This window comes from Scylla paramamosain, unplaced genomic scaffold (assembly GCF_035594125.1).
Source record: "Scylla paramamosain isolate STU-SP2022 unplaced genomic scaffold, ASM3559412v1 Contig39, whole genome shotgun sequence".
In the NCBI taxonomy this organism is placed as follows: domain Eukaryota; kingdom Metazoa; phylum Arthropoda; class Malacostraca; order Decapoda; family Portunidae; genus Scylla; species Scylla paramamosain.
Genome location: NW_026973704.1, coordinates 71,906 through 98,832, shown reverse-complemented (window position 1 = coordinate 98,832; position 26,927 = coordinate 71,906). Strand labels below are relative to the sequence as shown.

The 26,927-nt window shown below is 43.8% G+C and overlaps 2 protein-coding genes across 2 annotated transcripts; one reads left to right on the top strand and one right to left on the bottom strand.

Annotated features, from left to right (window-relative positions):
- Positions 1–3,406: 3,406 nt before the first annotated feature.
- On the bottom strand, positions 3,407–4,408 carry LOC135097990 (uncharacterized). Its single transcript, XM_064000162.1, has one exon. It carries the CDS (start codon positions 4,406–4,408, stop codon positions 3,407–3,409), a length of 1,002 nt encoding a protein of 333 aa, XP_063856232.1.
- A 319-nt stretch (positions 4,409–4,727) lies between these two features.
- On the top strand, positions 4,728–25,469 carry LOC135097978 (uncharacterized). Its single transcript, XM_064000142.1, has 19 exons — positions 4,728–4,949; positions 5,768–5,921; positions 6,414–6,558; positions 6,698–7,233; positions 7,544–7,627; positions 17,249–17,378; positions 17,810–17,855; positions 18,068–18,244; positions 18,834–18,987; positions 19,501–19,645; positions 19,785–20,320; positions 20,631–20,714; positions 21,002–21,144; positions 21,321–21,459; positions 22,105–22,259; positions 22,651–22,767; positions 23,393–23,474; positions 24,009–24,127; positions 24,946–25,469. The coding sequence occupies exons 2-19, from the start codon at positions 5,768–5,770 to the stop codon at positions 25,069–25,071; spliced, it is 3,072 nt and encodes a 1,023-aa protein (XP_063856212.1). The 5' UTR covers positions 4,728–4,949; the 3' UTR covers positions 25,072–25,469.
- Positions 25,470–26,927: the final 1,458 nt, after the last annotated feature.

The window sequence follows — 26,927 nt, the reverse complement described above, 5'->3', positions numbered from 1 at the left end:
ATTTTGAGTCATTCTTCTGTGATCTTATTGCCCTACAGGGATATTTGCTAACTGACCTGTATGAACTTTATCTACGAAATATCTACACAATTTATCTACATTTACCTCACCTAATCCCCTCATCTCGGCCCTTACCATCCTCCCCACTCCCTCATCTACTCGTCTCGACCTCACCTTTCTCATTTCAGCATAACCTGACCTTCCAACATGCTCACACCTATCTCCCCCTCCCTCTCTCCTCCGCCCCTTGCGGACACATCTTCCCTCCTCTTGTCCTACACTCTCACACCTCACCTCACCTCTCTCATCTTGCCTTCTCTCTCTCAACTCCATTCCGGACCTGAACTCACCCTGCATCCGTTGCCAGTCCACTCCTTGGAGGTACCTTTTTAATTCCTCGAAATCTGCTCTCCTAAAGTCAAGTATTTTACTAGTGTTTTTGCTTCTAAAAGTTTCTTCCCATTTTAAATTGTACCTGATTTCCCTATGATCACTGTTACCTAGCTGTCCTCCAACCTCTACCTGCGTGACTGTGGGTGGTATAGACATACTGTTAAATTCTGAGCCATCCTTGCTAGCAATGTGTATTAGGCGAGTAGGACAGGGAATAAAACGTGTGAGTCCTAAGACAGCTGGAGCAGAACTAAAGTGTACCACACCTGCTATTTATTTCATTGGCTTCGACACAGATTAAAAATACACAGTGTGAAACCCCAAAACCCCGAACATCTGAGTAACTCAATTGAACCCCGAATAAACCCACCAACGTATCATTATGTTTCGGACCCAACACCCCCACTGAAACTAATGATGGGTATATACAATACAACACACATTAAATCAATACACACTCCTGTTTTAACTATCTACACACCCATAATAACTTTACTGAAATCACAAAGCTTTACTTTAGGTACAGGTTTAGTGAACATATCAGCAATATTTTGATCAGATGGTACATAGTTAAGTTGCACTACACCTCTCTGAACCTCTATCCTAATAAAATGGTATCTAATATCTATGTGCTTTGATCTCTGATGCTGGACAGGGTTTTCAACTAATTTTATGGCACCTTGGTTATCACAGTGTATAGTACATGTCATTACATAGATCAGACTTCCAACTAATCCTCTATACATATTGATATCAGCCAGTTTTGATTCACTAGAACTAATACATACTTTGTTCACATCCATGTTACAAGGAGTATAGGCAGGTTTACAATGTTGCATACCAAATTTCTCAAGGATCTTTTCCACATATTTAGTTTGATTCATTTTAATTACATTATCATCACACACAAACTGTATACCTAGATACCAGGAAATTTTGCCTAGATCTTTCATCCTAAATTTATCACCCAGACTTTCCTTCATGTTCTTCAATTTTGCATCACTGCTGGCCGCAATTATTATGTCATCAACCCAAACTAATATATTGGTTACCTCATCATCAGTAATTCTGGTATAAAGACATGGGTCAGCAAATGACTGAGTTAAACTTAGGTCAACCAAATATGAGTGCAACAGTGAACTCCAATTTCTACCACTTTGTTTGAGACCATACAAGGATTTCTTTAATTTGTACACCAACTTCTCGCCACCATTACCCTCCACACAGAAACCCTTGGGTTGTTCAACATAAATTTCACAATCAATAGGTGCATTTAAGTAGGCAGTTTTTACATCCATTTGATGAACAACCAGGTCATGTTGTACAGCCAACTGCATTAAAGTTCTTACAGATGTGATCCTAGTAGTTGGGGAAAATGTTTCGTGTTAATCTATACCTGCCTCCTGAGAGTAACCCTTAGCAACAAAACGAGCCTTGTACCTTGTCTCATTGTTAGGGTTAAACTTCAGGTCATATACCCACCTACTTCCCACAGCTTTTCTACCTTCAGGCAAAGTAGTAAGCTCAAAAGTCTCATTATCCTTTAGAGCTTTCATTTCCAATTCCATAGCTTCTCGCCATTTATCAGAATCAGGAGATGCAATAGCATCTTGATATGTATAAGGTACACTGGCTAGTTTATAGCAATAGTCAACAGTACAATTCACAATACTATCCAAAGCCTCATCCATTTCATCACCAACAATACAGTCACCAAAATATATGGGTTTACGTTTTACTCTTTCTGACCGCCTTAAACACACACTGTCCTCTGTTTGGTTACCAACTTCTGGGCTAGCTTCAGTGTCAGTACTACGTGTTGTAGTCCAGTCACATTCACTACCCCATGCTACATCTGAACTTACATCTACGCTAGGCCTGGTAAATTTGACACATCCAACTTTCCTTACTGTACCAGTCTTTGGAAAATATACAAGGTATGCTGGACTAGACTTATCATAGCCTACAAAAATTCCATCCTCACTCGGGGCACCAAGTTTTTTCTTCTGTTGTACATAGGCATAACATACAGAACCAAAAATGTGCATATTACTAATATTTGGCTTTTTACCTGCAAAAGCCTCGAATGGAGTCTTCTTAATCCTAAGGTTATAACATCTGTTTCTAATGTAAGCAGAGGCCATAACGGCATACGTCCACAGAAACTTTGGCAGACCAGACTCTATTAGTAAACATCTGGCCATTTCAAAAAGAGTACGCCAGCCTCTTTCAGCGGTACCATTTTGGTGAGGTGAGTAGAGAGAAGACATTTCATGCTTGATTTTATTTTCCACGAGTAAATCTGCGAATGCATTAGAAGTAAATTCCGTACCTTCATCACTTCTGAGACATTTCACTGAGCCATAGGGAGAAATGTCTGCTATGAAATGCTTAGTTGCCTGTAAGGTGTCACACTTATATTTGAGGAAGTATATCATGATAAGACCGGAGTAATCATCAACAAAACTGAGTGCATACTTAAAACCGTCCTTGGCAACAGGATCAATGGGACCAGCTAGGTCACAGTGTACCATATCTAGTTTAGCTTTTGAACGCTCATCAGCTTGTCTGTTTCTAAACTGAGTCATTTTCCCTTTAACACAAATGCCACAATCAAAGTCCTTTTTGTCACTAATTTTCACCCCGTTCACTACACCTTCAAGTTTCAAAATATCACTCACATTACAATGACCGAGAATTTCATGCCACTGTCTCAATGTATAGGACGCCCTATTTGAACACACAGTATTGTTTAAGAAATACAGTCTACCATGCTTAACTATGTCAAACTTTGTACCGTTTGTAGATGTTAACTCTGCAGAATTTGGTTTAAACTCGATTGATGCACCCTTCTCAGTGGCAGCTTGAACCGAGAAAATATCTTGCTTGAAGGAAGGTACATAGAGCATTTTCCAGAATTGTTGTATGAACATTACCACAAGAGTCTACAAGGGTAACACAGGCATCACCCTTCTTTTTAACCAGATTATTTGTTCTACTACCATCAGCTAGTTCAATAAAATGTCTCAGGATCAAATTGCTTGTCAAAACACACAAATTTGGAGTCATCATTGATTATATGAGTAGTTGCACCACAGTCCACCATTAACTTGTTAACCACAACACATGATTCAGTCTCTGATCTCCGAAGCCCCACTTTAAACACAAAACTGTGGCTCTGACTGTCATAATCATCACTATAATCTTTTACGTTCCTGGCAGAGTCTTTACCACTGTTACCCCCCGAACTCTTCCAACAAAACTTCGTATCGTGGGAGTTATTCCTGCAGTTCTCACACCATCTTCTTAAAGTCTGGTTCGGTCTAGAGACACGGCAGTCGACCGATTTGTGACCCTGAAGACCGCACTTGAAACACGTACCACTGAATTTACGAGACTCTATCCTCATCACTCTGTCACTGTCACTTTTGTCGCCGCACGACTTCTCTGTCTCCTCGAAACTTCTGAGAGACACCTTGAACTCAGCAAATGTCAATGCCTTTTCTCTTTGTGTAATTACAGTCATAAATGGCTTGAATTCCGTAGGTAAACCCTTAAGCACCATTGCCACCAACAAGCTGTCACTAATAGTTTCACCAGACGTTTTAAGTGCAGTTGCCGCCGTCTCGGCTCGAATCACATAGTCTGTAACACTCTCGTTTTCTCCCTTAAGCAACGTTGTGAGCTCCGTGTACAGTGATATGACCTTGGGTTTACCTTTCGATAAGTAGTGTTCCCGTAAAATCCTCAGTGCCTCACGTCCATCGTCCTTCGCATCACGCATCACAAGGGATAGACTACGGTCATCCAGGAACTGAATCAACTCCGCAAATGCCTCGGCATTTTTGGTAACGTCTGCAGCAGTCGTACTTGATGCAGGAGGATCAATCACATTATGCAGTTTCTGTAGCCGCATGTAGCCCAAAAACTTCACTTCCCATAACTCGTACTTGCGCTCATCACCGTCAAAATACAGTCTGTTCCTGGGCCCATAACCTGTTACACTCTGAGCCATCCTTGCTAGCAATGTGTATTAGGCGAGTAGGACAAGGAATAAAACGTGTGAGTCCTAAGACAGCTGGAGCAGAACTAAAGTGTACCACACCTGCTATTTATTTCATTGGCTTCGACACAGATTAAAAATACACAGTGTGAAACCCCAAAACCCCGAACATCTGAGTAACTCAATTGAACCCCGAATAAACCCACCAACGTATCATTATGTTTCGGACCCAACAAATACACTAACTAAATTTAATGACGTTTTTTTCAATTTAAGACTCAAGATGAACACCTGCTGGAATAAATCACACACACACACACACACACACACACACACCTCCTCCCACTCGCCTAATGTAAGATGTCGTTGTTCACAGACTGACCTGACTAACTGTGGATGCAATGTCACCGGGAATTACTCAGGTCGCGTCCTCCAGGTGACAGGTGGCTACACAGGTGATGCGCTCAAAGTCGTGGCGCAGAGGTACCAGCATGTGGGGGGCGTTGGATCAGCTGAGGAGTTGGTGAGCGTAGCGTGGCACCCCGAGGAAGAGGTGAGAGAGCGTGAGAATATTACCTTATAGATTTTCTTGTTATATTTTTATTATATATATATATATATATATATATATATATATATATATATATATATATATATATATATATATATATATATATATATATATATATATATATATATATATATATATATATATATATATATATATATATATATATATATATATATATATATATATATATATATATATATATATATATATATATATATATATATATATATATATATATATATATATATATATATATATATATATATATATATATATATATATATATATATATATATATATATATATATATATATATATATATATATATATATATATATATATATATATATATATATATATATATATATATATATATATATATATATATATATATATATATATATATATATATATATATATATATATATATTGTTTTGTCTTTATTTTTTTTTATTTTTCCTGTATGTCATGTTTAGTTTTATCTGTTGCCTTGTCTTCCTATATTTATTTTTATTTGGTAGTTTATTAATATATTTATTCATTATTTTCTTTTAATGCGTATGCGTGAGGAAGACTTGCAAAAGGCAAAAAAAAAAAAAAAAACTATTTAAATATCCATAGTTTCTGCTTACAAAGTACCACAGCAATAGAAATCTGATCTTTAACATTTGCATCTCATTATTATCTTCATATATTACATACTACCATTGCTTCATCATTCCTATAGAAAAAAAAAAACAAAATTCTTGTCATGCCACTTTGAAATAAAAGAGATGAGGTCACACTATTCCTTCCTCTAGATGCTGTTCATGGCGGCTCCCAGGACCACCCTCAGCCTGGCCAGCGGGCATGAGGGCCAGGCGGGGCAGTGGTGGCGGCTGTGGTTGAGAGGCGGTGAGGAAGAGCGCGGCAAGCCCTCCAGTGGTGACCCCGCGCCGCCTCAGCTTGACCAAGGTGTGTAAGTGTGTGTGTGTGTGTGTGTGTGTGTGTGTGTGAAGAGGTGGAGCTGATGGGCCTCGCAGTGTATTGAGTGTACGTATACATTTTTATTAAACAGGGAATTATTGTTATTATTATTATTATTATTATTACTATTATTATCATTATTATTATTATTATTATTATTATTATTATTATTATTATTATTTGGTGGTTTAGATCCTCTGCAAACCTATATTGCTTTTCATTATCTCAAATCAAAATTAAATAGCACTGCGCAAGATATGACCGTTAGTTAAGATTTTTTCGGTTAAATTTAATGTTAGGATGGGAAAAAAAAAAAAAAGAAAAAGGAAGAAATAAAAATTGCATAAAATATGAAAGGCATTGCTATAGTCGGAGTCGTAATTTTCTTTTCTAAAAGATGCAACCATAGATTTCTTTATAAAGGAGTCTATGATATACCTTGAGGCAACGAATTAAAAGGATTGTTTATACCTCGTATAGAGCGAGACGCAGCCGGAACCGAGGCAGGACGGGGCGTGGTGGTGCGCACTCAGTTCTCTGAATCCATCTTTGGCGTATCTGTGGACTCGCTGATGCCGGGGAAGCGTCGGCGTCTCCTGAACCTCACCGTCACGCCACACACTGGGTAGGTTTGCAGTCATGTGTTTGAAGGTGCCAATACTTCATTTGTTTCGAAAAAAAGTTTTCTGTAAAATGTCTTTTTAAGAACTGATAGATTACATTAGACAATTGTTTATAACCATGAGTCCTCTCTTAACTTTCAGAGAACACTGGCAGGTGAGCCTACATGTGCCAATTATCTCTACAGCCCTCGAGTGGGAGACGAAGCTCTGGAAAAATCAGGGCAAGCAACATTGGGAAGTTAATGGGGAAGTCAAGTCTACCAAATCTGACATATCGTTAGAATTCGTTCACTTCAAGCAGGAGAAGCAGGACGAGGAGACTCAGGTCACGGATGACAGAGGTGAGGCTGGCAGGTGTGATGCTGAAGGTTGTGGGGACGGCAATGTCAAGGAGCCAAAAGCCAAGTCGCGGCACCACGTCGACAGTGATTGCGACTCAGATTTAAGAAAAGAACAGACAGTAGACCAGAATGAAGTTTGTAGTGGTCGAGATCATAAATCAGAAGACTTAAAGCAAAATGATCCTGATTCCATAATGGTAAATGTAGACGAAGAATGTTCCAGGAAAGCGGAGTGTGATGGACCGGAAGAGTCAGTGTCAAGTGACGCTGTTCAAGAGACTACACAAAAATTAACTTCCCGGGTTTTCAGCCTTTCTTCCAACATGAAGACTTACGGTAAGTACGTCCACACTTCATGTAGAACGAAATTTGACTATTAAGGCAAAATTTAATGACACGTTTCTTATGATGTTAGTAAGTCCTTTTATTCAGGTCTTTTTATATACTTGATTTCTTGCAAATAAGAATTTATAATTAAAAAAAAGTTGTTCGCTATACCTTTTGAAATCATAACTATTTGGATAGTACTGTTCTAATATTTTTTGTCGGTCGCGTCATCAGTGCCACAGTAGTGTACTTGAGTTGTTTACTTACCTGTACCTCACGACACCCTCCCTTTATCTCCCTCCACGCACCGCACGCATAGTCTCATCTGACGGAGGACGCTGGATTCGGATCCTGCAGCGCACACACCTGGCATTCTGTCCTCGCCTTGGCTGGAACTTGAACCGTGAGTGAACCGGAGCCTGAGAAGCGAAAGTTCAAAGCAAGAGAGAAAGAGAGAGAGAGAGAGAGAGAGAGAGAGAGAGAGAGAGAGAGAGAGAGAGAGAGAGAGAGAGAATGATGATTTAAACTATACAAGAAAAATATTGCAATAGACTTTTTTTTATCACTCGGAATTCTAGAAATATTTCGGTTCAATCGTGACTGGACTGGGTGGGAGGTAGCGTGGCGGTGTGGTGTTGGGATGTATTGATGGTGATGGATACCGGTCCTGCAGAAAAGGTGGTAGTCATGGCGGTGGATACCTGTCCTAAAGGACAGGTGGTGGCATTGGATACCCATCCAGCAGGGCAGGTGGTGGCAGTAGATACCCGTCCACAGGACAGGTGGTGGTAGTAGATACCCGTCCAGCAGGACAGGTGGTGGCGGTGGATACCCGTCCAGCAGGACAGGTGATGGTAATGGCGGTGGATACCCGTCCAGCAGGACAGGTGGTGGCGGTGGATACCCGTCCAGCAGGACAGGTGATGGTAATGGCGGTGGATACCCGTCCAGCAGGACAGGTGGTGGCGGTGGATACCCGTTCAACAAGACAAGTGATAGTCATAGCGGTGGATACCCGCCCTGCAGAACAGATGGTTGCGGTGAATACTCGTCCTGCAGGACAGGCGGTGGCGGTGGATACCCGCTCTGCAGGACAGTGGTGGCGGTAGATAACCGTCCAGCAGGACAGGTGATGGTCATGGTGGTGGATACACGTCCAGCAGGACAGGTGGTGGCGGTGGATACCCGTCCAGCATGACAGGTGATGGTCAAGGCGCTAGATACCCGCCCTGCAGGACAGGTGGTGGCGGTGGATACCCGTTCAGCAGGACATGTGATGGTCATGGCGGTTCATACCCGTCCAGCAGGACAGGTGATGATCATGGCGGTGGATACTCGTCCAGCAGGAAAAGCGGTGGCGGCGGATACCCGTCCAGCAGGACAGGTGGTAGTCATGGCGGTGGATACCCGTCCAGCAAGACAGGAGGTGGCTGTGAATACCCGTCAAGCAGGACAGGTGGTGGCGGTGAATACCCGTCAAGCAGGACAGGTGGTGGCGGTGGATACCCGTCCAGCAGGATAGGTGATGTTCATGGCGGTGGATACCCGGCCTGCAGGACAGGTGGTGGCAATGGATACCCGTCCAGCAGGACAGGTGGTGGCAGTGGATACCCGTCCAGCAGGACAGGTGGTGGCAGTGAATACCCGTCCAGCAGGACAGGTGGTAGCGGTGGATGCCCGTCCAGCAGGACAGGTGATGGTCATGGCGGTGGATACCCGTCCAGGTGATGACAGTGAATACTCGTCCAGGCGATGGCAGTGAATACCTGTACCGCAGGACAGGTGGTGGCCGTGGATAACCTTCCCGCAGGACAGGTAGTGGAGGTGAATACCCGTCCAGCAGGACAGGTGGTGGCGGTGGATACTCGTCCTGCAGGACAGGCGGTGGCGGTGGATATCCGTCCAGCAGGACAGGTGATGGTCATGGCGGTGGATACCCGGCCTGCAGGACAGGTGGTGGCAAAGGATACCCGTCCAGCAGGACAGGTGGTGGCAGTGGATACCCGTCCAGCAGGACGGTGGATGACTGTCCAGGAGGACAGGTGATGGTCATGGCGGTGGATACCCATCCAGCAAGACAGGTGGTGGCGGTGGATTCCTGTCCAGCAGGATAGGTGGTGGTAATGGATACCAGCCCTGCAGGACAGGTGGTGGCGGTGGATACCCGTCCAGCAGGACACGTGATGGTCATGGCGATGGATACCCGCCCTGTAGGACAGGTCGTGGCGGTGGATACCCGTTCAGCAAGACAGGTGATGGTCATGGCGGTGGATACCCATCCAGCAGGACAGGTGATGGTCATGGCGGTGGACACTCGTCCAGCAGGACAAGTGGTGGCGGTGGATACCCGTCCAGCACGACAGGTGATGGTCATGGCGGTGGCTACCCGTCCAGAAGGACAAGTGGTGGCGGCGGATACCTGTTCAGCAGGACAAGTGGTAGTCATGGCGGTGGATACCCGTCCAGCAAGACAAGTGGTGGCTCTGCATAACCATCCAGCAGGACAGGTGGTGGCGGGGGATACCCATCCAGAAGGATAGGTGGTAGTCATGGCGGTGAATACCCTTCCAGCAAGATAGATGATGGTCGTGGCGGTGGATACCCGCCCTGCAGAACAGGTGGTGGCGGTGGATTCCCGTCCAGCAGGACAGGTGGTAGTCATGGCGGTGGATATCCGTCCAGCAGGACAGGTGGCAGTCATGGCCGTGGATACCCGTCCAGCAGGATAGGTGATGGTCATGGCGGCGGGTATGGTGGATACCCGCCCTGAATGACACATGGTGGCAATAGATACCCGTCCAGCAGGACAGGTGGTGGCAGTGGATACCCATCCAGCAGGACAGGTGGTGGCGGTGGATGCCCGTCCAGCTGGACAGATGGTGGTTATGGCGGTGGATACCCGTCTAGCAGGACAGGTGATGGCATTGAATACCAGCCCAGTAGGACAGGTGATGGCATTGAATACCAGTCCAGCAGGACAGGTGATGGCAGTGAATACCCGTCCCGCAGGACAGGTGGTGGCCGTGAATAACCTTCCAGCATGACAGGTAGTGGCGGTGAATACCCATCCAGCAGGGCAGGTGGTGGCGGTGGATACCCGTCCAGCAAGACAGGTGGTGGCGTTGGATTCCTGTCCAGCAGGATAGGTGGTGGTAATGGATACCGGCCCTGCAGGACAGGTGGTAGCGGTGGATACCCGTCCAGCACGACAGGTGATGGTCATGGCGGTGGATACACGTCCAGCAAGACAGGTGGTGGCTGTGAATACCCGTCAAGCAGGACAGGTGGTGGCGGTGAATACCCGTCCAGCAGGACAGGTGGTGGCGGTGGATACTCGTCCTGCAGGACAGGCGGTGGCGGTGGATACCCGTCCAGCAGGACAGGTGGTGGCGGTGGATTCCTGTCCAGCAGGACAGTTGATGGTCATGGCGGTGGATACCCGGTCTGCAGGACAGGTGGTGGCAAAGGATACCCGTCCAGCAGGACAGGTGGTGGCAGTGGATACCCGTCCAGCAGGACAGGTGGTGGCGGTGGATGACTGTCCAGGAGGACAGGTGATGGTCATGGCGATGGATACCCATCCAGCAGGACAGGTGGTGGCGGTGGATTCCTGTCCAGCAGGACAGGTGATGGTCATGGCGGTGGATACCCGCCCTGCAGGACAGGTCGTGGCGGTGGATACCAGTTCAGCAGGACAGGTGATGGTCATGGCGGTGGATACCCATCCAGCAGGACAGGTGATGGTCATGGCGGTGGATACCCGTCCAGAAGGACAAGTGGTGGCGGCGGATACCCGTTTAGCAGGACAGGTGGTAGTCATGGCGGTGGATACCCGTCAAGCAAGACAGGTGGTGGCTTTGCACAACCATCCAGTAGGACAGGTGGTGGCGGTGGATACCCATCCAGCAGGACAGGTGGTAGTCATGGCAGTGAATACCCTTCCAGCAAGATAGATGATTGTCGTGGCGGTGGATACCCGCCCTGCAGGACAGGTGGTGGCGGTGGATACCCGTCCAGCAGGACAAGTGGTAGTCATGGCGGTGGATACCCGTCCAGCAGGACAGGTGGCAGTCATGGCGGTGGATACCCGTCCAGCAGGATAGGTGATGGTCATGGCGGCGGGTATGGTGGATACCCACCCTGCAGGACAGATGGTGGCAATAGATACCCGTCCAGCAGGACAGGTGGTGGCAGTGGATACCCGTCCAGCAGGACAGGTGGTGGCGGTGGATGCCCGTCCAGCTGGACAGGTGGTGGTCATGGCGGTGGATACCCGTCCAGAAGGACAAGTGGTGGCGGCGGATACCCGTTTAGCAGGACAGGTGGTAGTCATGGCGGTGGATACCCGTCAAGCAAGACAGGTGGTGGCTTTGCACAACCATCCAGTAGGACAGGTGGTGGCGGTGGATAGCCATCCAGCAGGACAGGTGGTAGTCTTGGCGGTGAATACCCTTCCAGCAAGATAGATGATTGTCGTGGCGGTGGATACCCGCCCTGCAGGACAGGTGGTGGCGGTGGATACCCGTCCAGCAGGACAAGTGGTAGTCATGGCGGTGGATACCCGTCCAGCAGGACAGGTGGCAGTCATGGCGGTGGATACCCGTCCAGCAGGATAGGTGATGGTCATGGCGGCGGGTATGGTGGATACCCGCCCTGCAGGACAGATGGTGGCAATAGATACCCGTCCAGCAGGACAGGTGGTGGCAGTGGATACCCGTCCAGCAGGACAGGTGGTGGCGGTGGATGCCCGTCCAGCTGGACAGGTGGTGGTCATGGCGGTGGATACCCGTCTAGCAGGACAGTTGATGGCATTGAATACCAGTCCAGCAGGACAGGTGATGGCAGTGAATACCCGTCCCGCAGGACAGGTGGTGGCCGTGAATAACCTTCCAGCATGACAGGTAGTGGCGGTGAATACCCATCCAGCAGGACAGGTGGTGGCGGTGGATACCCGTCCAGCAAGACAGGTGGTGGCGGTGGATTCCTGTCCAGCAGGATAGGTGGTGGTAATGGATACCCGCCCTGCAGGACAGGTGGTGGCGGTGGATACCCGTCCAGCAGGACAGGTGATGGTCATAGCGGTGGATACCCGGCCTTCAGGACAGGTGGTCGCTGTGGATATCCGTCCAGCAGGACAGGTGATAGTCACGGCGGTGGATACCCGCCCTGCAGGACAGGTGGTGGCGGTGGATACCCGTTCAGCGGGACAGGTGATGTTTATGGCGGTAGATACCCATCCAGCAGGACAGGTGATGGTCTGGCGGTGGACACTCGTCCAGCAGGACAAGTGGTGGCGGTGGATACCCGTCCAGCACGACAGGTGATGGTCATGGCGGTGGATACCCGTCTAGTAGGACAAGTGGTGGCGGGGGATACCCATCAAGCAGGACAGGTGGCAGTCATGGCGGTGGATATCCGTCCAGCAGGATAGGTGATGGTCATGGCGGCGGGTATGGTGGGTACCCGCCGCCCTGCAGGACAGATGGTGGCAATAGATACCCGTCCAGCAGGACAGGTGGTGGCAGTGGATACCCATCCAGCAGGACAGGTCGTGGCGGTGGATGCCCGTCCAGCTGGACAGGTGGTGGTCATGGCGGTGGATACCCGTCTAGCAGGACAGGTGATGGCATTGAATACCAGTCCAGCAGGGCAGGTGATGGCAGTGAATACCCGTCCCGCAGGACAGGTGGTGGCCGTGGATAACCTTCCAGCATGACAGGTAGTGGCGGTGAATACCCGTCCAGCATGACAGGTGGTGGCGGTGGATACTCGTCCTGCAGGGCAGGCGGTGGCGGTGGATACCTGCTCTGCAGGACAGTGGTGGCGCTAGATACCCTTCGTACAGGACAGGTGGTGGCGGTGAATACACGTCCTACAAGGACAGATGGTGGCGGTGGATACCCGTCCTGCAGTACAGGTGATGTTCATGGCGGTGGATACTCGTGCAGCACGACAGGTGATGGTCGTCGCGGTTTATACCCGTCCTACAGGACAAGTGATGGCGGTGGATACCCGTCCTACAGGTCAGGTGGTGGCGGTGGATACCCGTCCTACAGGACAGGTGGTGGCGGTGGATACCCGTCCTACAGGACAGGTGGTGGCGGTGGATACCCGTCCTGCAGGACAGGTGATGGTCATGGCGGTGGATATCCGTCCTACAGGACAGGTGGTGGCGGTGTATACCCGCCCTGCAGGACAGGTGATGGTCGTGGCGGTGGATACCTATCCTGCAGGACAGGTGGTGGTGGTGGACACCGGCCCGTTCCGCAGAATTGACTTCCAATATCATTCTCCCTCCACTGAGGTGCTGTGGTTCAGGAGTACTCCTTCTTTTCATTTGACGGTCTCCTTTCCAATGTTCTGTGTTTTCACTGAAGGACGCCCTTCACGAAGTGGATGACGTCCATCGTGTCTATTGTGTGAGGATGCGTCAGATTTTCTCTTAGTTTATTCTAGTTTTGCTGTTCCCTGGTGGCTTGCCTCGTGACTCCCTGAACTGATGATTTAGTCCCTAAACTATCAGTCGTCCCTGGCAGCGGCCGACTCTGCCCTGGTGCAGGCATACTGCTGGGCTGAGTCCCACTTGGGGAACCTCGCCCTGGTCTGTGCGATCCTCACCCCCTCCTGCTACGAGAGCTGGACGTTGGGGTAAACAAACTTTTTATCGTATAAAACGATTTTAAAATTAAATCCTTATTGTGATCCTCATCGGTGCGACAAGACATTTGTAGATTGAGTGAAGAGAGATGGTGAGGAAGGGATCGCAGGTTTGGGGCGTGAAGGGTGAGGAGAGAGAAGGCACGGTGTGTGGAAGGTTTGTTTGGAGGGGCTGTTTTGCCATAACAGGAAGGTGTGGCTTTAAGAAGAAGAAGAAAGTGAAGCAGCAGCAGCATAAAAAAAGAGAGTGCACGTGTGTGTGCAGATTTAACTGGGGCTTAAGAAAAAATAAATAAAATAAATAATTGGAAATTGATTGTAGTGTGTATACTTTATATGCACATTGTCACTACTACTACTAGCCTACTGGCTCCTTGTAGCTGCTTCTTATTAATTCTCTCTTCCAGCATTATTGTAACTATAAATCTCTCTTCCAGCATTATTCTAACTATAACAAGAATTTATAATAATTAGGAGAATATTGATGACGTGGTAAGCATGATGGCAAATATTTACATCTTTGTTTCTTCCATATATCGCTTTATATTACTTCCAAGGTTTTCCTTCTGCGTTTGTTCCTTTTCTTTCTTTCAGGCTCAGAGTGAGCATCGTAGGAATGGCAGCCGTCTTGATAGACTTGTAAAAACTGGGAACACCACCGACAGCTTCAGCAGGTCCTGGCACTGGTTCTTCAGTGTTGAGTGGCAACCGTTCATTTGACAAAGAATAGCTGTTTCAAGGGTTTAGGGAAAAAAGTTTTAAAGTTACAAGTTTGTTCACATTTTGTCTGCTCGTGTGTGGAAGTAATTTCGCAGTCTGTCAGTAGCACATCGGACTGCCCTCCGTCTTGGATCACTGAGCTGCTGCATTTATTTATTTTTTTCAGGTTACTTTATGTTTGCTCTAGAACAAATCTTAGAAGTTATATGAGTAACTAATGTCCTTGAATTCATTGTTATTTTCATTTGTTTATTTATTTATTTATTTTTTCCTTCTTCTTCATTATCATCTTTTTCTTCTTTTCTTCTTCTTCTGCTTCTTCTTTTTTCTTTTCTTCTTCTTCTTCTTCTTCTTCTTCTTCTTCTTGTTTTTTGTTCTTCCGCTTCTTTTTCTTATTATTATTATTATTATAATTCTTCTTCTTCTTCTTCTTCTGCTTCTTCTTCTTTCTTTTTTTTCTTCTTCTTCTTCTTCTTGTTTTTTGTTCTTCCGCTTCTTCTTTTTCTTCTTCTTCTTATTATTATTATTATAATTATTGTTATTATTATTATTATTATTATTATTATTGTTGTTGTTGTTCAGACATTCCGACAAGCTGGAGGAGGAGGTGAGAAGAAATACAAGTGTTGGGAGGTGAGTTTATTCCCGACTAGTTCCCCTGAAGAAGCTTGTGCGAAGCTAGTCGGGAATAAACTATCCTCCCAGCACTTGTGTTTCTTCTCACCTCCTCCTCCATTATTAGCATCATTATATTCCGGAATTACTAGTAAGTAGTGACGTCAGTAAATTTGCGAATGACACCAAATTACGAAGATAAGACAGGACTGGATAGAAAGTATGATTGGACAGAAAAGTGTGAAATGAAATTCGATATCAATGAGGTAGCGTTCTCTACGTAAGAAGTAAGAGAGAGAGAGAGAGAGAGAGAGAGAGAGAGAGAGAGAGAGAGAGAGAGAGAGAGGGATGCACAATATATAACAGCAGCTTAAAGGCCAGGGAGATAGCTAAATCTTCGAGAGAGAGAAAACAAAGTGATACTACAAGTCTGCGGCCTATAAAACAGTGCATTTAGTGCTTTGATAAGGCCTCTCTTACATTACGGTGTACAGTTGTGGCTGTGCAAAGAAGAGTGACTAGGATGATCCAGGGACTGAAAAAAAAAAAAAAAAAAAGCTAGTCACTGGAATGGTGTAGGGTGCGTGGTGATACGATAGAGGTATTTCGATATCATTAAGGTAGGCTTTACCTCCTCATACGGTGTTCCATCCCTCGAAGTAATAATAATGATAATAATAATAATAATAATAATGATAATAATAATAAGTGAATTGATAAGTAAATACATCCGCCAATTCATGATGACTTAAGATTTCTCGGCCTGGGTGCTGGACCTTACAAGTCTCCTGATACTTCATCTCCTTGCTATTCTTGTCATGTGCCTTACCCGAATAGAATGGCTGGCGGGGGGGAGGGGGGGAAAGGTGACAGGCGAGGTGCAGGCTGAGGGTCATGGCAGGGTTAGTTGGGAGAGCTCAGCCCCAGTGAACGCTCGTGTGTGTCAGCTGAAGGACACCAACACTGCCCGGTGATCCATCTGGGTGGTGCCAAGCGAGGAACATGTACTGGTGTTTTGGTGAGTAGATTAGGTAGTGGTGATACGAAGAGATTTAACAATACGGCCCTTAGATGTTCTTCCATATGATGTATGCTAACAATCGTGTGTGTGTGTGTGTGTGTGTGTGTGTGATGGGAATAAGGTACCTAAGTTTGTTAGTGAACACGTACTATTATTTAGTATACTATCATTTGCTCCTTTACTTTACTGAAAACAGTACGGTTCATATTGAAAGCATGTTATAAAACTACATTGTGGTTTGTAAGCATGAACTCTGCCGTCTCCCATCGTCTGCAGCAGTGACTACGTGAGGTGGAGACTAATGGGAGGGGAGTAGGGGAGCTGCCAGGTGCCTCCACACGCCCCACAATTGCACGAGGGAACATTCTTTTCTTGTTCTTTCACAACATCCTCACTTTATTTTACCAACCGTGATTCAAGTGAGAGAGAAATCCAAACAATTTTAAACCGTCAAATAAACTCACCGTTCGCGAAAATATTCTAACGTGTATTTTGAAATTGCCGCGTGACTGGATATGTAAGGGAAAGTGGAAAGCCAGGAAGCGCCACAAGCATAATGTTATTCAGTCTTAAAAAATGATTGAGTTACCCCGGTTAGCATCCAAAACTGGAAAGGTGTGGATATTCTTTAAGTAAAACGTCGACCTGCTATACCATGGAACTGAGGTTTCATAAGCGAGTGGGGTTGTTCGTCCTAGTGGAAACATTGTTGAGTGACCATTCTATAATTATCATATTAGCCAATATAACAAATAGTTTACCTAAAGGAACTGGTGTGTGACTATTGTACGACACTATACGCAGATTATCAACTTCCAAGAGGAATTATTCTGCGATTACGTTGGAAGTGGTAAACTATTCTGTAATTATCGAACTTACCGCTATAAAGAAACTCTATCTATAATCATCACTAATCCGAAATTATTGTACTCGACACTACAAAGATAATTTACATGAACGAATGAAATGTGTATTGTCATAAACCATACAACCATCTTTCCCTTACTCTAGGTGCGGCGTTGATGCTGGTAACAGTGGTGGGGATCCCGGCACACAGCCAGCAGGCATCGGCAGCATCCTTCCGCCTGGTCACCGCTTACACGTTAAACCGAACTGATGACTCCACTCAAACATTTCTCAGGTAACACTTAATACGCCGCACCGAAGATGGATAGATAAGTACTATTACTTGTATATTTTCAGTCTTAAAGTTAGAGAAAAGTGTGATTTTCTTTTAATGAATTGTACATGAATATCTCAAAAGCTCATGGAAGGATGCATGAACTTGGGAAAGGTTAGGAATCACTGCCCTATATGATATACCAATAGCGTGAAAATAACAGCTATAGGACACTTCTTTATTACATGTCTATAAATTCAATATAATGAGACTATTTGGTCGTGGTCCTTCAGCGACATGTCATTTAAGTGGTTTGGTCAGGGTAGAAATTATATCTAAGTGAACTAATGTATTAGAGAGAGAGAGAGAGAGAGAGAGAGAGAGAGAGAGAGAGAGAGAGAGAGAGAGAGAGAGAGAGAGAGACTGAAGCTTCAACTTTTCTTGTATTTCAGAGTGGGGACCTCTCCCTCCACCCGGTCCCTTACCTTGGCTCTGCAGGTGGGTGGGTGCATAACCTAACGTGTCTTAAAAGAAGGAACAATACACTAACTAAATTTAATGACGTTTTTTTCAATTTAAGACTCAAGATGAACACCTGCTGGAATAAATCACACACACACACACACACACACACACACACACACACACACACACACACACACACACACACCTCCTCCCACTCGCCTAATGTAAGATGTCGTTGTTCACAGACTGACCTGACTAACTGTGGATGCAATGTCACCGGGAATTACTCAGGTCGCGTCCTCCAGGTGACAGGTGGCTACACAGGTGATGCGCTCAAAGTCGTGGCGCAGAGGTACCAGCATGTGGGGGGCGTTGGATCAGCTGAGGAGTTGGTGAGCGTAGCGTGGCACCCCGAGGAAGAGGTGAGAGAGCGTGAGAATATTACCTTATAGATTTTCTTGTTATATTTTTATTATATATATATATATATATATATATATATATATATATATATATATATATATATATATATATATATATATATATATATATATATATATATATATATATATATATATATATATATATATATATATATATATATATATATATATATATATATATATATATATATTGTTTTGTCTTTATTTTTTTTTATTTTTCCTGTATGTCATGTTTAGTTTTATCTGTTGCCTTGTCTTCCTATATTTATTTTTATTTGGTAGTTTATTAATATATTTATTCATTATTTTCTTTTAATGCGTATGCGTGAGGAAGACTTGCAAAAGGCAAAAAAAAAAAAAAAACTATTTAAATATCCATAGTTTCTGCTTACAAAGTACCACAGCAATAGAAATCTGATCTTTAACATTTGCATCTCATTATTATCTTCATATATTACATACTACCATTGCTTCATCATTCCTATAGAAAAAAAAAAAAAAACATACAAAATTCTTGTCATGCCACTTTGAAATAAAAGAGATGAGGTCACACTATTCCTTCCTCTAGATGCTGTTCATGGCGGCTCCCAGGACCACCCTCAGCCTGGCCAGCGGGCATGAGGGCCAGGCGGGGCAGTGGTGGCGGCTGTGGTTGAGAGGCGGTGAGGAAGAGCGCGGCAAGGCCTCCAGTGGTGACCCCGCGCCGCCTCAGCTTGACCAAGGTGTGTAAGTGTGTGTGTGTGTGTGTGTGTGTGTGTGTGTGTGTGTGTGTGTGTGTGTGTGTGTGAAGAGGTGGAGCTGATGGGCCTCGCAGTGTATTGAGTGTACGTATACATTTTTATTAAACAGGGAATTATTGTTATTATTATTATTATTATTATTACTATTATTATCATTATTATTATTATTATTATTATTATTATTATTATTATTATTTGGTGGTTTAGATCCTCTGCAAACCTATATTGCTTTTCATTATCTCAAATCAAAATTAAATAGCACTGCGCAAGATATGACCGTTAGTTAAGATTTTTTCGGTTAAATTTAATGTTAGGATGGGAAAAAAAAAAAAAAAAAAAAGGAAGAAATAAAAATTGCATAAAATATGAAAGGCATTGCTATAGTCGGAGTCGTAATTTTCTTTTCTAAAAGATGCAACCATAGATTTCTTTATAAAGGAGTCTATGATATACCTTGAGGCAACGAATTAAAAGGATTGTTTATACCTCGTATAGAGCGAGACGCAGCCGGAACCGAGGCAGGACGGGGCGTGGTGGTGCGCACTCAGTTCTCTGAATCCATCTTTGGCGTATCTGTGGACTCGCTGATGCCGGGGAAGCGTCGGCGTCTCCTGAACCTCACCGTCACGCCACACACTGGGTAGGTTTGCAGTCATGTGTTTGAAGGTGCCAATACTTCATTTGTTTCGAAAAAAAGTTTTCTGTAAAATGTCTTTTCAAGCACTGATAGATTACATTAGACAATTGTTTATAACCATGAGTCCTCTCTTAACTTTCAGAGAACACTGGCAGGTGAGCCTACATGTGCCAATTATCTCTACAGCCCTCGAGTGGGAGACGAAGCTCTGGAAAAATCAGGGCAAGCAACATTGGGAAGTTAATGGGGAAGTCAAGTCTACCAAATCTGACATATCGTTAGAATTCGTTCACTTCAAGCAGGAGAAGCAGGACGAGGAGACTCAGGTCACGGATGACAGAGGTGAGGCTGGCAGGTGTGATGCTGAAGGTTGTGGGGACGGCAATGTCAAGGAGCCAAAAGCCAAGTCGCGGCACCACGTCGACAGTGATTGCGACTCAGATTTAAGAAAAGAACAGACAGTAGACCAGAATGAAGTTTGTAGTGGTCGAGATCATAAATCAGAAGACTTAAAGCAAAATGATCCTGATTCCATAATGGTAAATGTAGACGAAGAATGTTCCAGGAAAGCGGAGTGTGATGGACCGGAAGAGTCAGTGTCAAGTGACGCTGTTCAAGAGACTACACAAAAATTAACTTCCCGGGTTTTCAGCCTTTCTTCCAACATGAAGACTTACGGTAAGTACGTCCACACTTCATGTAGAACGAAATTTGACTATTAAGGCAAAATTTAATGACACGTTTCTTATGATGTTAGTAAGTCCTTTTATTCAGGTCTTTTTATATACTTGATTTCTTGCAAATAAGAATTTATAATTAAAAAAAAGTTGTTCGCTATACCTTTTGAAATCATAACTATTTGGATAGTACTGTTCTAATATTTTTTGTCGGTCGCGTCATCAGTGCCACAGTAGTGTACTTGAGTTGTTTACTTACCTGTACCTCACGACACCCTCCCTTTATCTCCCTCCACGCACCGCACGCATAGTCTCATCTGACGGAGGACGCTGGATTCGGATCCTGCAGCGCACACACCTGGCATTCTGTCCTCGCCTTGGCTGGAACTTGAACCGTGAGTGAACCGGAGCCTGAGAAGCGAAAGTTCAAAGCAAGAGAGAAAGAGAGAGAGAGAGAGAGAGAGAGAGAGAGAGAGAGAGAGAGAGAGAGAGAGAGAGAGAGAGAGAGAGAGAGAGAGAGAGAGAGAGAGAGAGAGAGAGAGAGAGAGGAGAGAGAGAGAGAGAGAGAGAGAGAGAGAGAGAGAGAGAGAGAGAGAGAGAGAGAAAAAAAAAAAAATAAAAAATTATTTAAACTATACAAGAAAAATATTGCAAAAATATTTTTTATCACTTTGAATTCTAGAAATATTTCGGTTCAATCGTGACTGGACTGGGTGGGAGTACGTGGTGAACACCTGGGAGTGGGGCAACATGGTGGTGAAGGCGGAGTGGGGCGTCTCTCTCCTGCAGTGGTACCAGAAAACTTTCAGCTTCTCTTTCGACCAGGTAAGTTCCACCTCTCTCTCTCTCTCTCTCTCTCTCTCTCTCTCTCTCTCTCTCTCTCTCTCTCTCTCTCTCTCAGTGGATATTTTCATGCTGGATAATTATTTTAGGTGAGGAATCTTTGTGGGTAGAAATAAGTCATTTTTTTCTTTTTTCTCCTCCTTTGTGTTCACCTCCAGGCGGCGGCGCTCCCCTCCACGCAGCTGGTCCTGGATTTCCGTGACTGGTGGAGCTACAAGGTGTGGCTGAAGTGGCCGGTCCTCGCGTCCTCCCTCGCCGCTTCCCTCACGCTTGGTCGCGACAGTCACACACTGCTGGGTGAGTCAGACCGTGTGGGGGTGACGTGGGAAGGCAAGGAGAGAGTGACGGGGTGGATCAGCTCAGTATTGAATGATGCTCCGTGTTTTTTTTGTTCGCATGACTTGATTGACTCGACTTTTATTGTTTGTCTTTATCTTGTATCTTGAACTTGCTAGTGGGGATTATTGTTATAATTGTTATTATTATTATTATTATTATTATTATTATTATTATTATTATTATTATTTATTTGTTTATTTTTCTTTTGGTATGATTTTTGTAAAGGATTATATTTTGTAACTTCATCTGATTTGTTATTCGTTGGTTCTTTATCGTCCCTGATTCTCTCTCTCTCTCTCTCTTTCTCTCTCTTCTCTCTCTCTCTCTCTCTCTCTCTCTCTCTCTCTCTCTTTTTATATGCACTTTCTTTTTCATTATCAACTACTTTACTATTTAATATTACTGCATTAGTATTCCTTATTAATTTATTTAGTTTTACCATCATTGTGCTCAGCTTTACTTCATTATACTATTTTTCCTTAGTGTTTATTAATGTATTTTTTTAATCTATCTTTATTCATTTATCTATTTATTTATTATCATTATTATTATCATTATCAATATCATCATCATCATTATTTTCATCCACAAATGTACTGTTAGTGAAGAAAGTGGACGAGTTTCTGGGTGAGGACGCCGGAAAGGTGGTGGCGCGGGTGGTAGCGCGACACACCCCTGCTGGCTTGGTGGTGACCTTCCACGCCGACACCGCCAGCATGCAGGAGCTCCACGATACCGTCACTGCCGTCCTTGCTCAGGTGCCTCGTGCTGGCGTCCTGCTGAGTGGTGAATGTGTGCTGACGGGGGTAGCGTGGTGGTGTAGTGTTGGGATGTAGTGATGGTGATTTAGTGTGGTCGCGGGGAGGTGTTGGTGGTGTAGGAGGTATATTACGAGTATAGTGGTAATATGGTGGTGGTTCGATATGGGTAGTGTGGTAGTGGTGATGGTGGAGATGGTGGAGGTGGAGCTGTTCTGGTGTGGCAGTAGTGTGGTAGTGTGTTAATGGTGTAGTAGGTGCAGCGGTGGTGCTTCGAGTATTTAACATAATCATTTGCTAGTCGTTTAGTTTATTTATTTACTTATTAATCCCAACTGAACGTGACTGGTGTTCTTGATTCATGATGACGACGCCTCCACCTCCCCATCAGGCCATGGAGAGCCCTGACCTGTGTGGCGAGGTGCCTGACCACGCCACGCTTCTGAAGTTCCTGCACGACTTCCTTGGACAGTCACCGGCGAGTCTCTGGGCGGATCTGCTGCAGGAAGTAAATGAGGAGCCTTTGCTGGGGTGGGAGGGCTACGGTTCTCAAGTATTTCTTGATGAATTAAGTTTTTACTTTGATGATCTGCATTGAAGTTTTGATAGGTCAGCTAGTTTAGTTAGTTAGTTGGTTGGTTAGTTAATTTTTTACATAGTTCGTTATTAACTGGTTTGTGATTAATTTGTTGTAAGTTACTAGTTAGTTATTGGTCAATGACTTAGTCGGTTAATCAATCACTCAGCTACTTATTTTGATACATAGTAAATTAATTAATTATAACTATAAAATCATTATTTCATTAGTACCTACTTAATGGTCATTCAATAAATTAGTCAATTATCAGTTAGTTTGCCTTTAGTTATGCACTATATCTAGTTAATTCATATATATATATATATATATATATATATATATATATATATATATATATATATATATATATATATATATATATATATATATATATATATATATATATATATATATATATATATATATATATATATATATATATATATATATATATATATATATATATATATATATATATATATATATATATATATATATATATATTATACCTGCTCTTCATGCACACCCTTTTCCTGCCTTCGTTCCTTCACCCTAGGTCCGTCGCCTGCTGCTGGGGTCTGGCACCGAGGCAGACTTACATCACCTGCTGGAAGTTTTCAGGGAGGAAATGGGGACAGGTAATTAACAAACTCCTCCTCGCAGGTGTTGCATGTCTACCTGTAGCTGCTGCAGGTGACCGTGGCAGAGCAGGTACTGTTTCCTTCTTTACACCAGCATTCGGGCTGGTATAGATAGTTTCGGCTTTAAAATAGAAGCAGAGCAAAGACGAGACAATTCATAATGAAGAACTTCAAGAAAGAAGATAAATAAGTAGATGTCTAGATAAGCTCTCAAAACACAACAGGAATTTTAATTAGGCAACTGCTCGTACGTATATTAGATGAGATCATTACCTTAATTTGAAACGCGAAAGTAACTCAAATTTGTTGCTCAGGTAATTACGTACTGAAAATAGAAAAAAAAAGAAAAAGAAAAAAAGATCAGGACTCTCCCCAGAATTTAATTAATCAATGCCAGTAAAAAATATGCAGTAACCGGGCAGGTAATCCTGATCCGGGCAGCGAACACACACACACACACACACATACACACACACACACTACTGCCACGCCAAGTGAATTCTTTTTTTTTTTTTTTTTTTTTTTTTGCAGCAGAAGGCGTAGGATTGTGGGAGGCAGTATGGACGGTGCTGGAGCGGGCGGGGCTGCTGCGTTCCCGCGGCGAGGAGGTGGAGGTGGTGGTGCCCTCCGAGTGGATTAGGCTGGCGCAGGTGGGTGTTGTGGCTCGTGTTTTGAAAAGCTTTACTCTATCATCACGACTAAACTCCAAGGCCACAGTGATGATTTGGCGGCTTATCAAGAGTGTTTCTCGTGTTAATAATGTAGAAATATTGTTAATGTCACTAGAACAGTAAAAACACCCTTAAAAACCCGTCTAACTTCAACTGGAGCCATTTGAATGGAAAGGAGTTGCGCCACATGCATGTTTCAGAATATGGCTCAGTGAGTCATGGTGTGCTCAGTGGAAATATTAACTCTTTCAGTACTATATATAACATCCGAACCTCATCATATCCCTTCATAGACAATGGAGTGAATAAGACGTAATGATTTTGAATGAGTAGCTGTAGATTATTTAAAATGCTTTGATCACGAACGTGTCATCCTTCACTTGATAAAGTCCTCCAATGACTTGTGAAATATAGTGAAGTCGATGTCAGGATACTGAAGAAGTTAAGAGAGCATGACGACCTAGATTCATTTCAAGTCGTCTGTGTTAGTCTTGAACCTTGTTGGACAGAATGTATCCCATTTGCTTATCTTTGTGACTGTTTATCTTAGTGGCTGTATAGAGGCTAGGGATGTAAGCTTAAATCCTTAGGTGATTCAGTTACTTTACGAAGCTGAACACAAAGTGATAGGCAGAATTAAGGTAAGGAATATTTTGACTCGTGATAAAAAAATAACTGATTTTATTTCTGGAGAAAGTTTTACTGGGCTGTGACTTGTAAACCAATAAATATCTGGATTGTGATAAAAAGAGTCCTATTCCGGGTTAATCCAACAGTGCGCATGTATTCCTCTGCAGGGGTGGTTCACTTGGGCTGTCATGGGAGGCGGCCGGCAGTGCGAAGGCAACACACTGATGGTTAACCTGGTGGATGCGCTGGCGGAGACCCTGAGGCGAAGTGGCAGCGGGCAAGCAACCTTTTGACCCACCAGTCAGACAAACTTTTATGTTCGTTCTGAAGGCAAATCAAAAGCAGGAATTTGTTACCAAAACCATAAATAAATGACGTCATCGTACATCTGGCATCCATTCGTGTAGCTGCTATACAACACTATATTGTTTATTTATTTATTTTTTTACTTTGTGTTGATTAATTGCTTGCTTATTCTTAGAAAATATGTAGGCGATAATATCAACATAAATTATATACATGTATTCATTTCATTGGGACTATTCACTCCTGTTGCTACGTTCTCATGTTCGTTTGTATTGAAAAATGTTCCCTTAATTATCAATACACCCAACCATCAATAATTATTATAGTAATATCAAAATAAAATGTTCATTGTTAAATACTGGATCAAAATAAAGCCAATCAGGGACCTCGACACTTGCTTTACCATTTACGTAAGAAAGAAAACCCCGTTGAAAAAGCAGAATCAACTGGACTTCCGCGGGAAACTACAACAATCATCATCAGTCCACTGCTATTTCCTCCGCGTAAAAGCAATGCAAGATGTGCTACCTCGTTTTGGAGGTGTTTTCAGGACACAGGGAAGGAAGATGAAACCTGACTATCTTGCACCTCAAAGGTAAGAATGCCTTACAAATGTTAATAGTTGCTAGAGTCTGATTTTCTGTGTTTTAGTGCTGTGCAAGCTAATTATATAATGTCTACTCTACCAAGTCACTGATTGTAGATATAATATGCCCTTTTTTCGTGCCAAAATTGAAAAGAGCAACTGTTATATCAAAGTGAAAGCCTAGATCGTGTAAATCACACATGAAGTACAGGAGAGCAGGTTCTGGCACACCATATCAGGTTTCCGTTGTTGTCATATATGGTGTGGGCAATGACCCTGGTTTAGTCGTCCTGCTTAAGCCATGTGTGTATTGGTTTATAATTTTATCCATGGCATTGCGTCTGACATTATCATATGTTTGTATGTTTATGTTGTGGTTTTGTTTCTGACATTATTTCTGTTAGTATTATTCGTATATATATGTGGAGTGTGATGTGCGCTTCATGGCGTTAACTACCAATTAGGCAATCAGCCGTCTTGCCCGACCACTTGTATCACAACCCTAACTTGCCTCATTATCGACCTGTCATGCCGCGCTTCATTGCTTCCACTGTAACTCAAGTAGATCACAGAGAATACTGGGCTAAAAAGTTAAGTTTCGAGACTATTCCTGCTAATGAGGTATAAAAATCAAATTCATTATAAATATGTGTCGTATTGCCCGAAACTACACTAAAACTATTATTGAGATCGATAACCAGCTGAATAAGTTCCACATTAGCAGAAAAAAATATGTAGTGTTGCTGAATATTTTGTTACAGTAATTTATTTTTTTTAGCATTTATAATTACATTAGTATGCGTTTGCTTAGTGGCCGCCCCGTTCTCTATGAAGACAGCTTGCCACCAACCGTCATACCGCTTCGTTGAGTTTTCTTGTCTTTCGTGTAGTCTTTGTTTAGATGGAGTGTGGCGTCATGGTGGGTGAGGGATGAATGTACAGTGTAAGAGGAGGAAGGGGAGGGGGAGCGGGAGGGGTAGGAGGAAAAGGAGAAAGCAAATGGTTATCTCGAAGTGATCGTCTACCTTGCTTCATGTTCTCCTCCTTCTCCTCCTCCTCCTTCTCCTCCTCCTCTTTCTTCTCTTCCTTCTCCTCTTTCTTCTTTTTTTCTCTTTTTACTACTGTCATTGTTGTTGTTGTTGTTATTGTTGTTGTTGTTGTTGTTGTTGTTGTTGTTGTTGTTGTTGTTGTTAATGATGATGATGATGATGATGACGTTAATAATAATGATGATGATAATAATAATGCATTAGTAGC

Bases quoted from the DNA above. Each gene is read 5' to 3' on its own strand.
- LOC135097990 (XM_064000162.1), bottom strand. From the start codon at position 4,408: ATGGCTCAGAGTGTAACAGGTTATGGGCCCAGGAACAGACTGTATTTT.
- LOC135097978 (XM_064000142.1), top strand. From the start codon at position 5,768: ATGCTGTTCATGGCGGCTCCCAGGACCACCCTCAGCCTGGCCAGCGGG. The intron at 19,646-19,784 runs GTAGGTTTGCAG...CTTAACTTTCAG, and splicing joins ACCGTCACGCCACACACTGG to AGAACACTGGCAGGTGAGCC. The intron at 21,145-21,320 runs GTAAGTTCCACC...GTTCACCTCCAG, and splicing joins TCAGCTTCTCTTTCGACCAG to GCGGCGGCGCTCCCCTCCAC.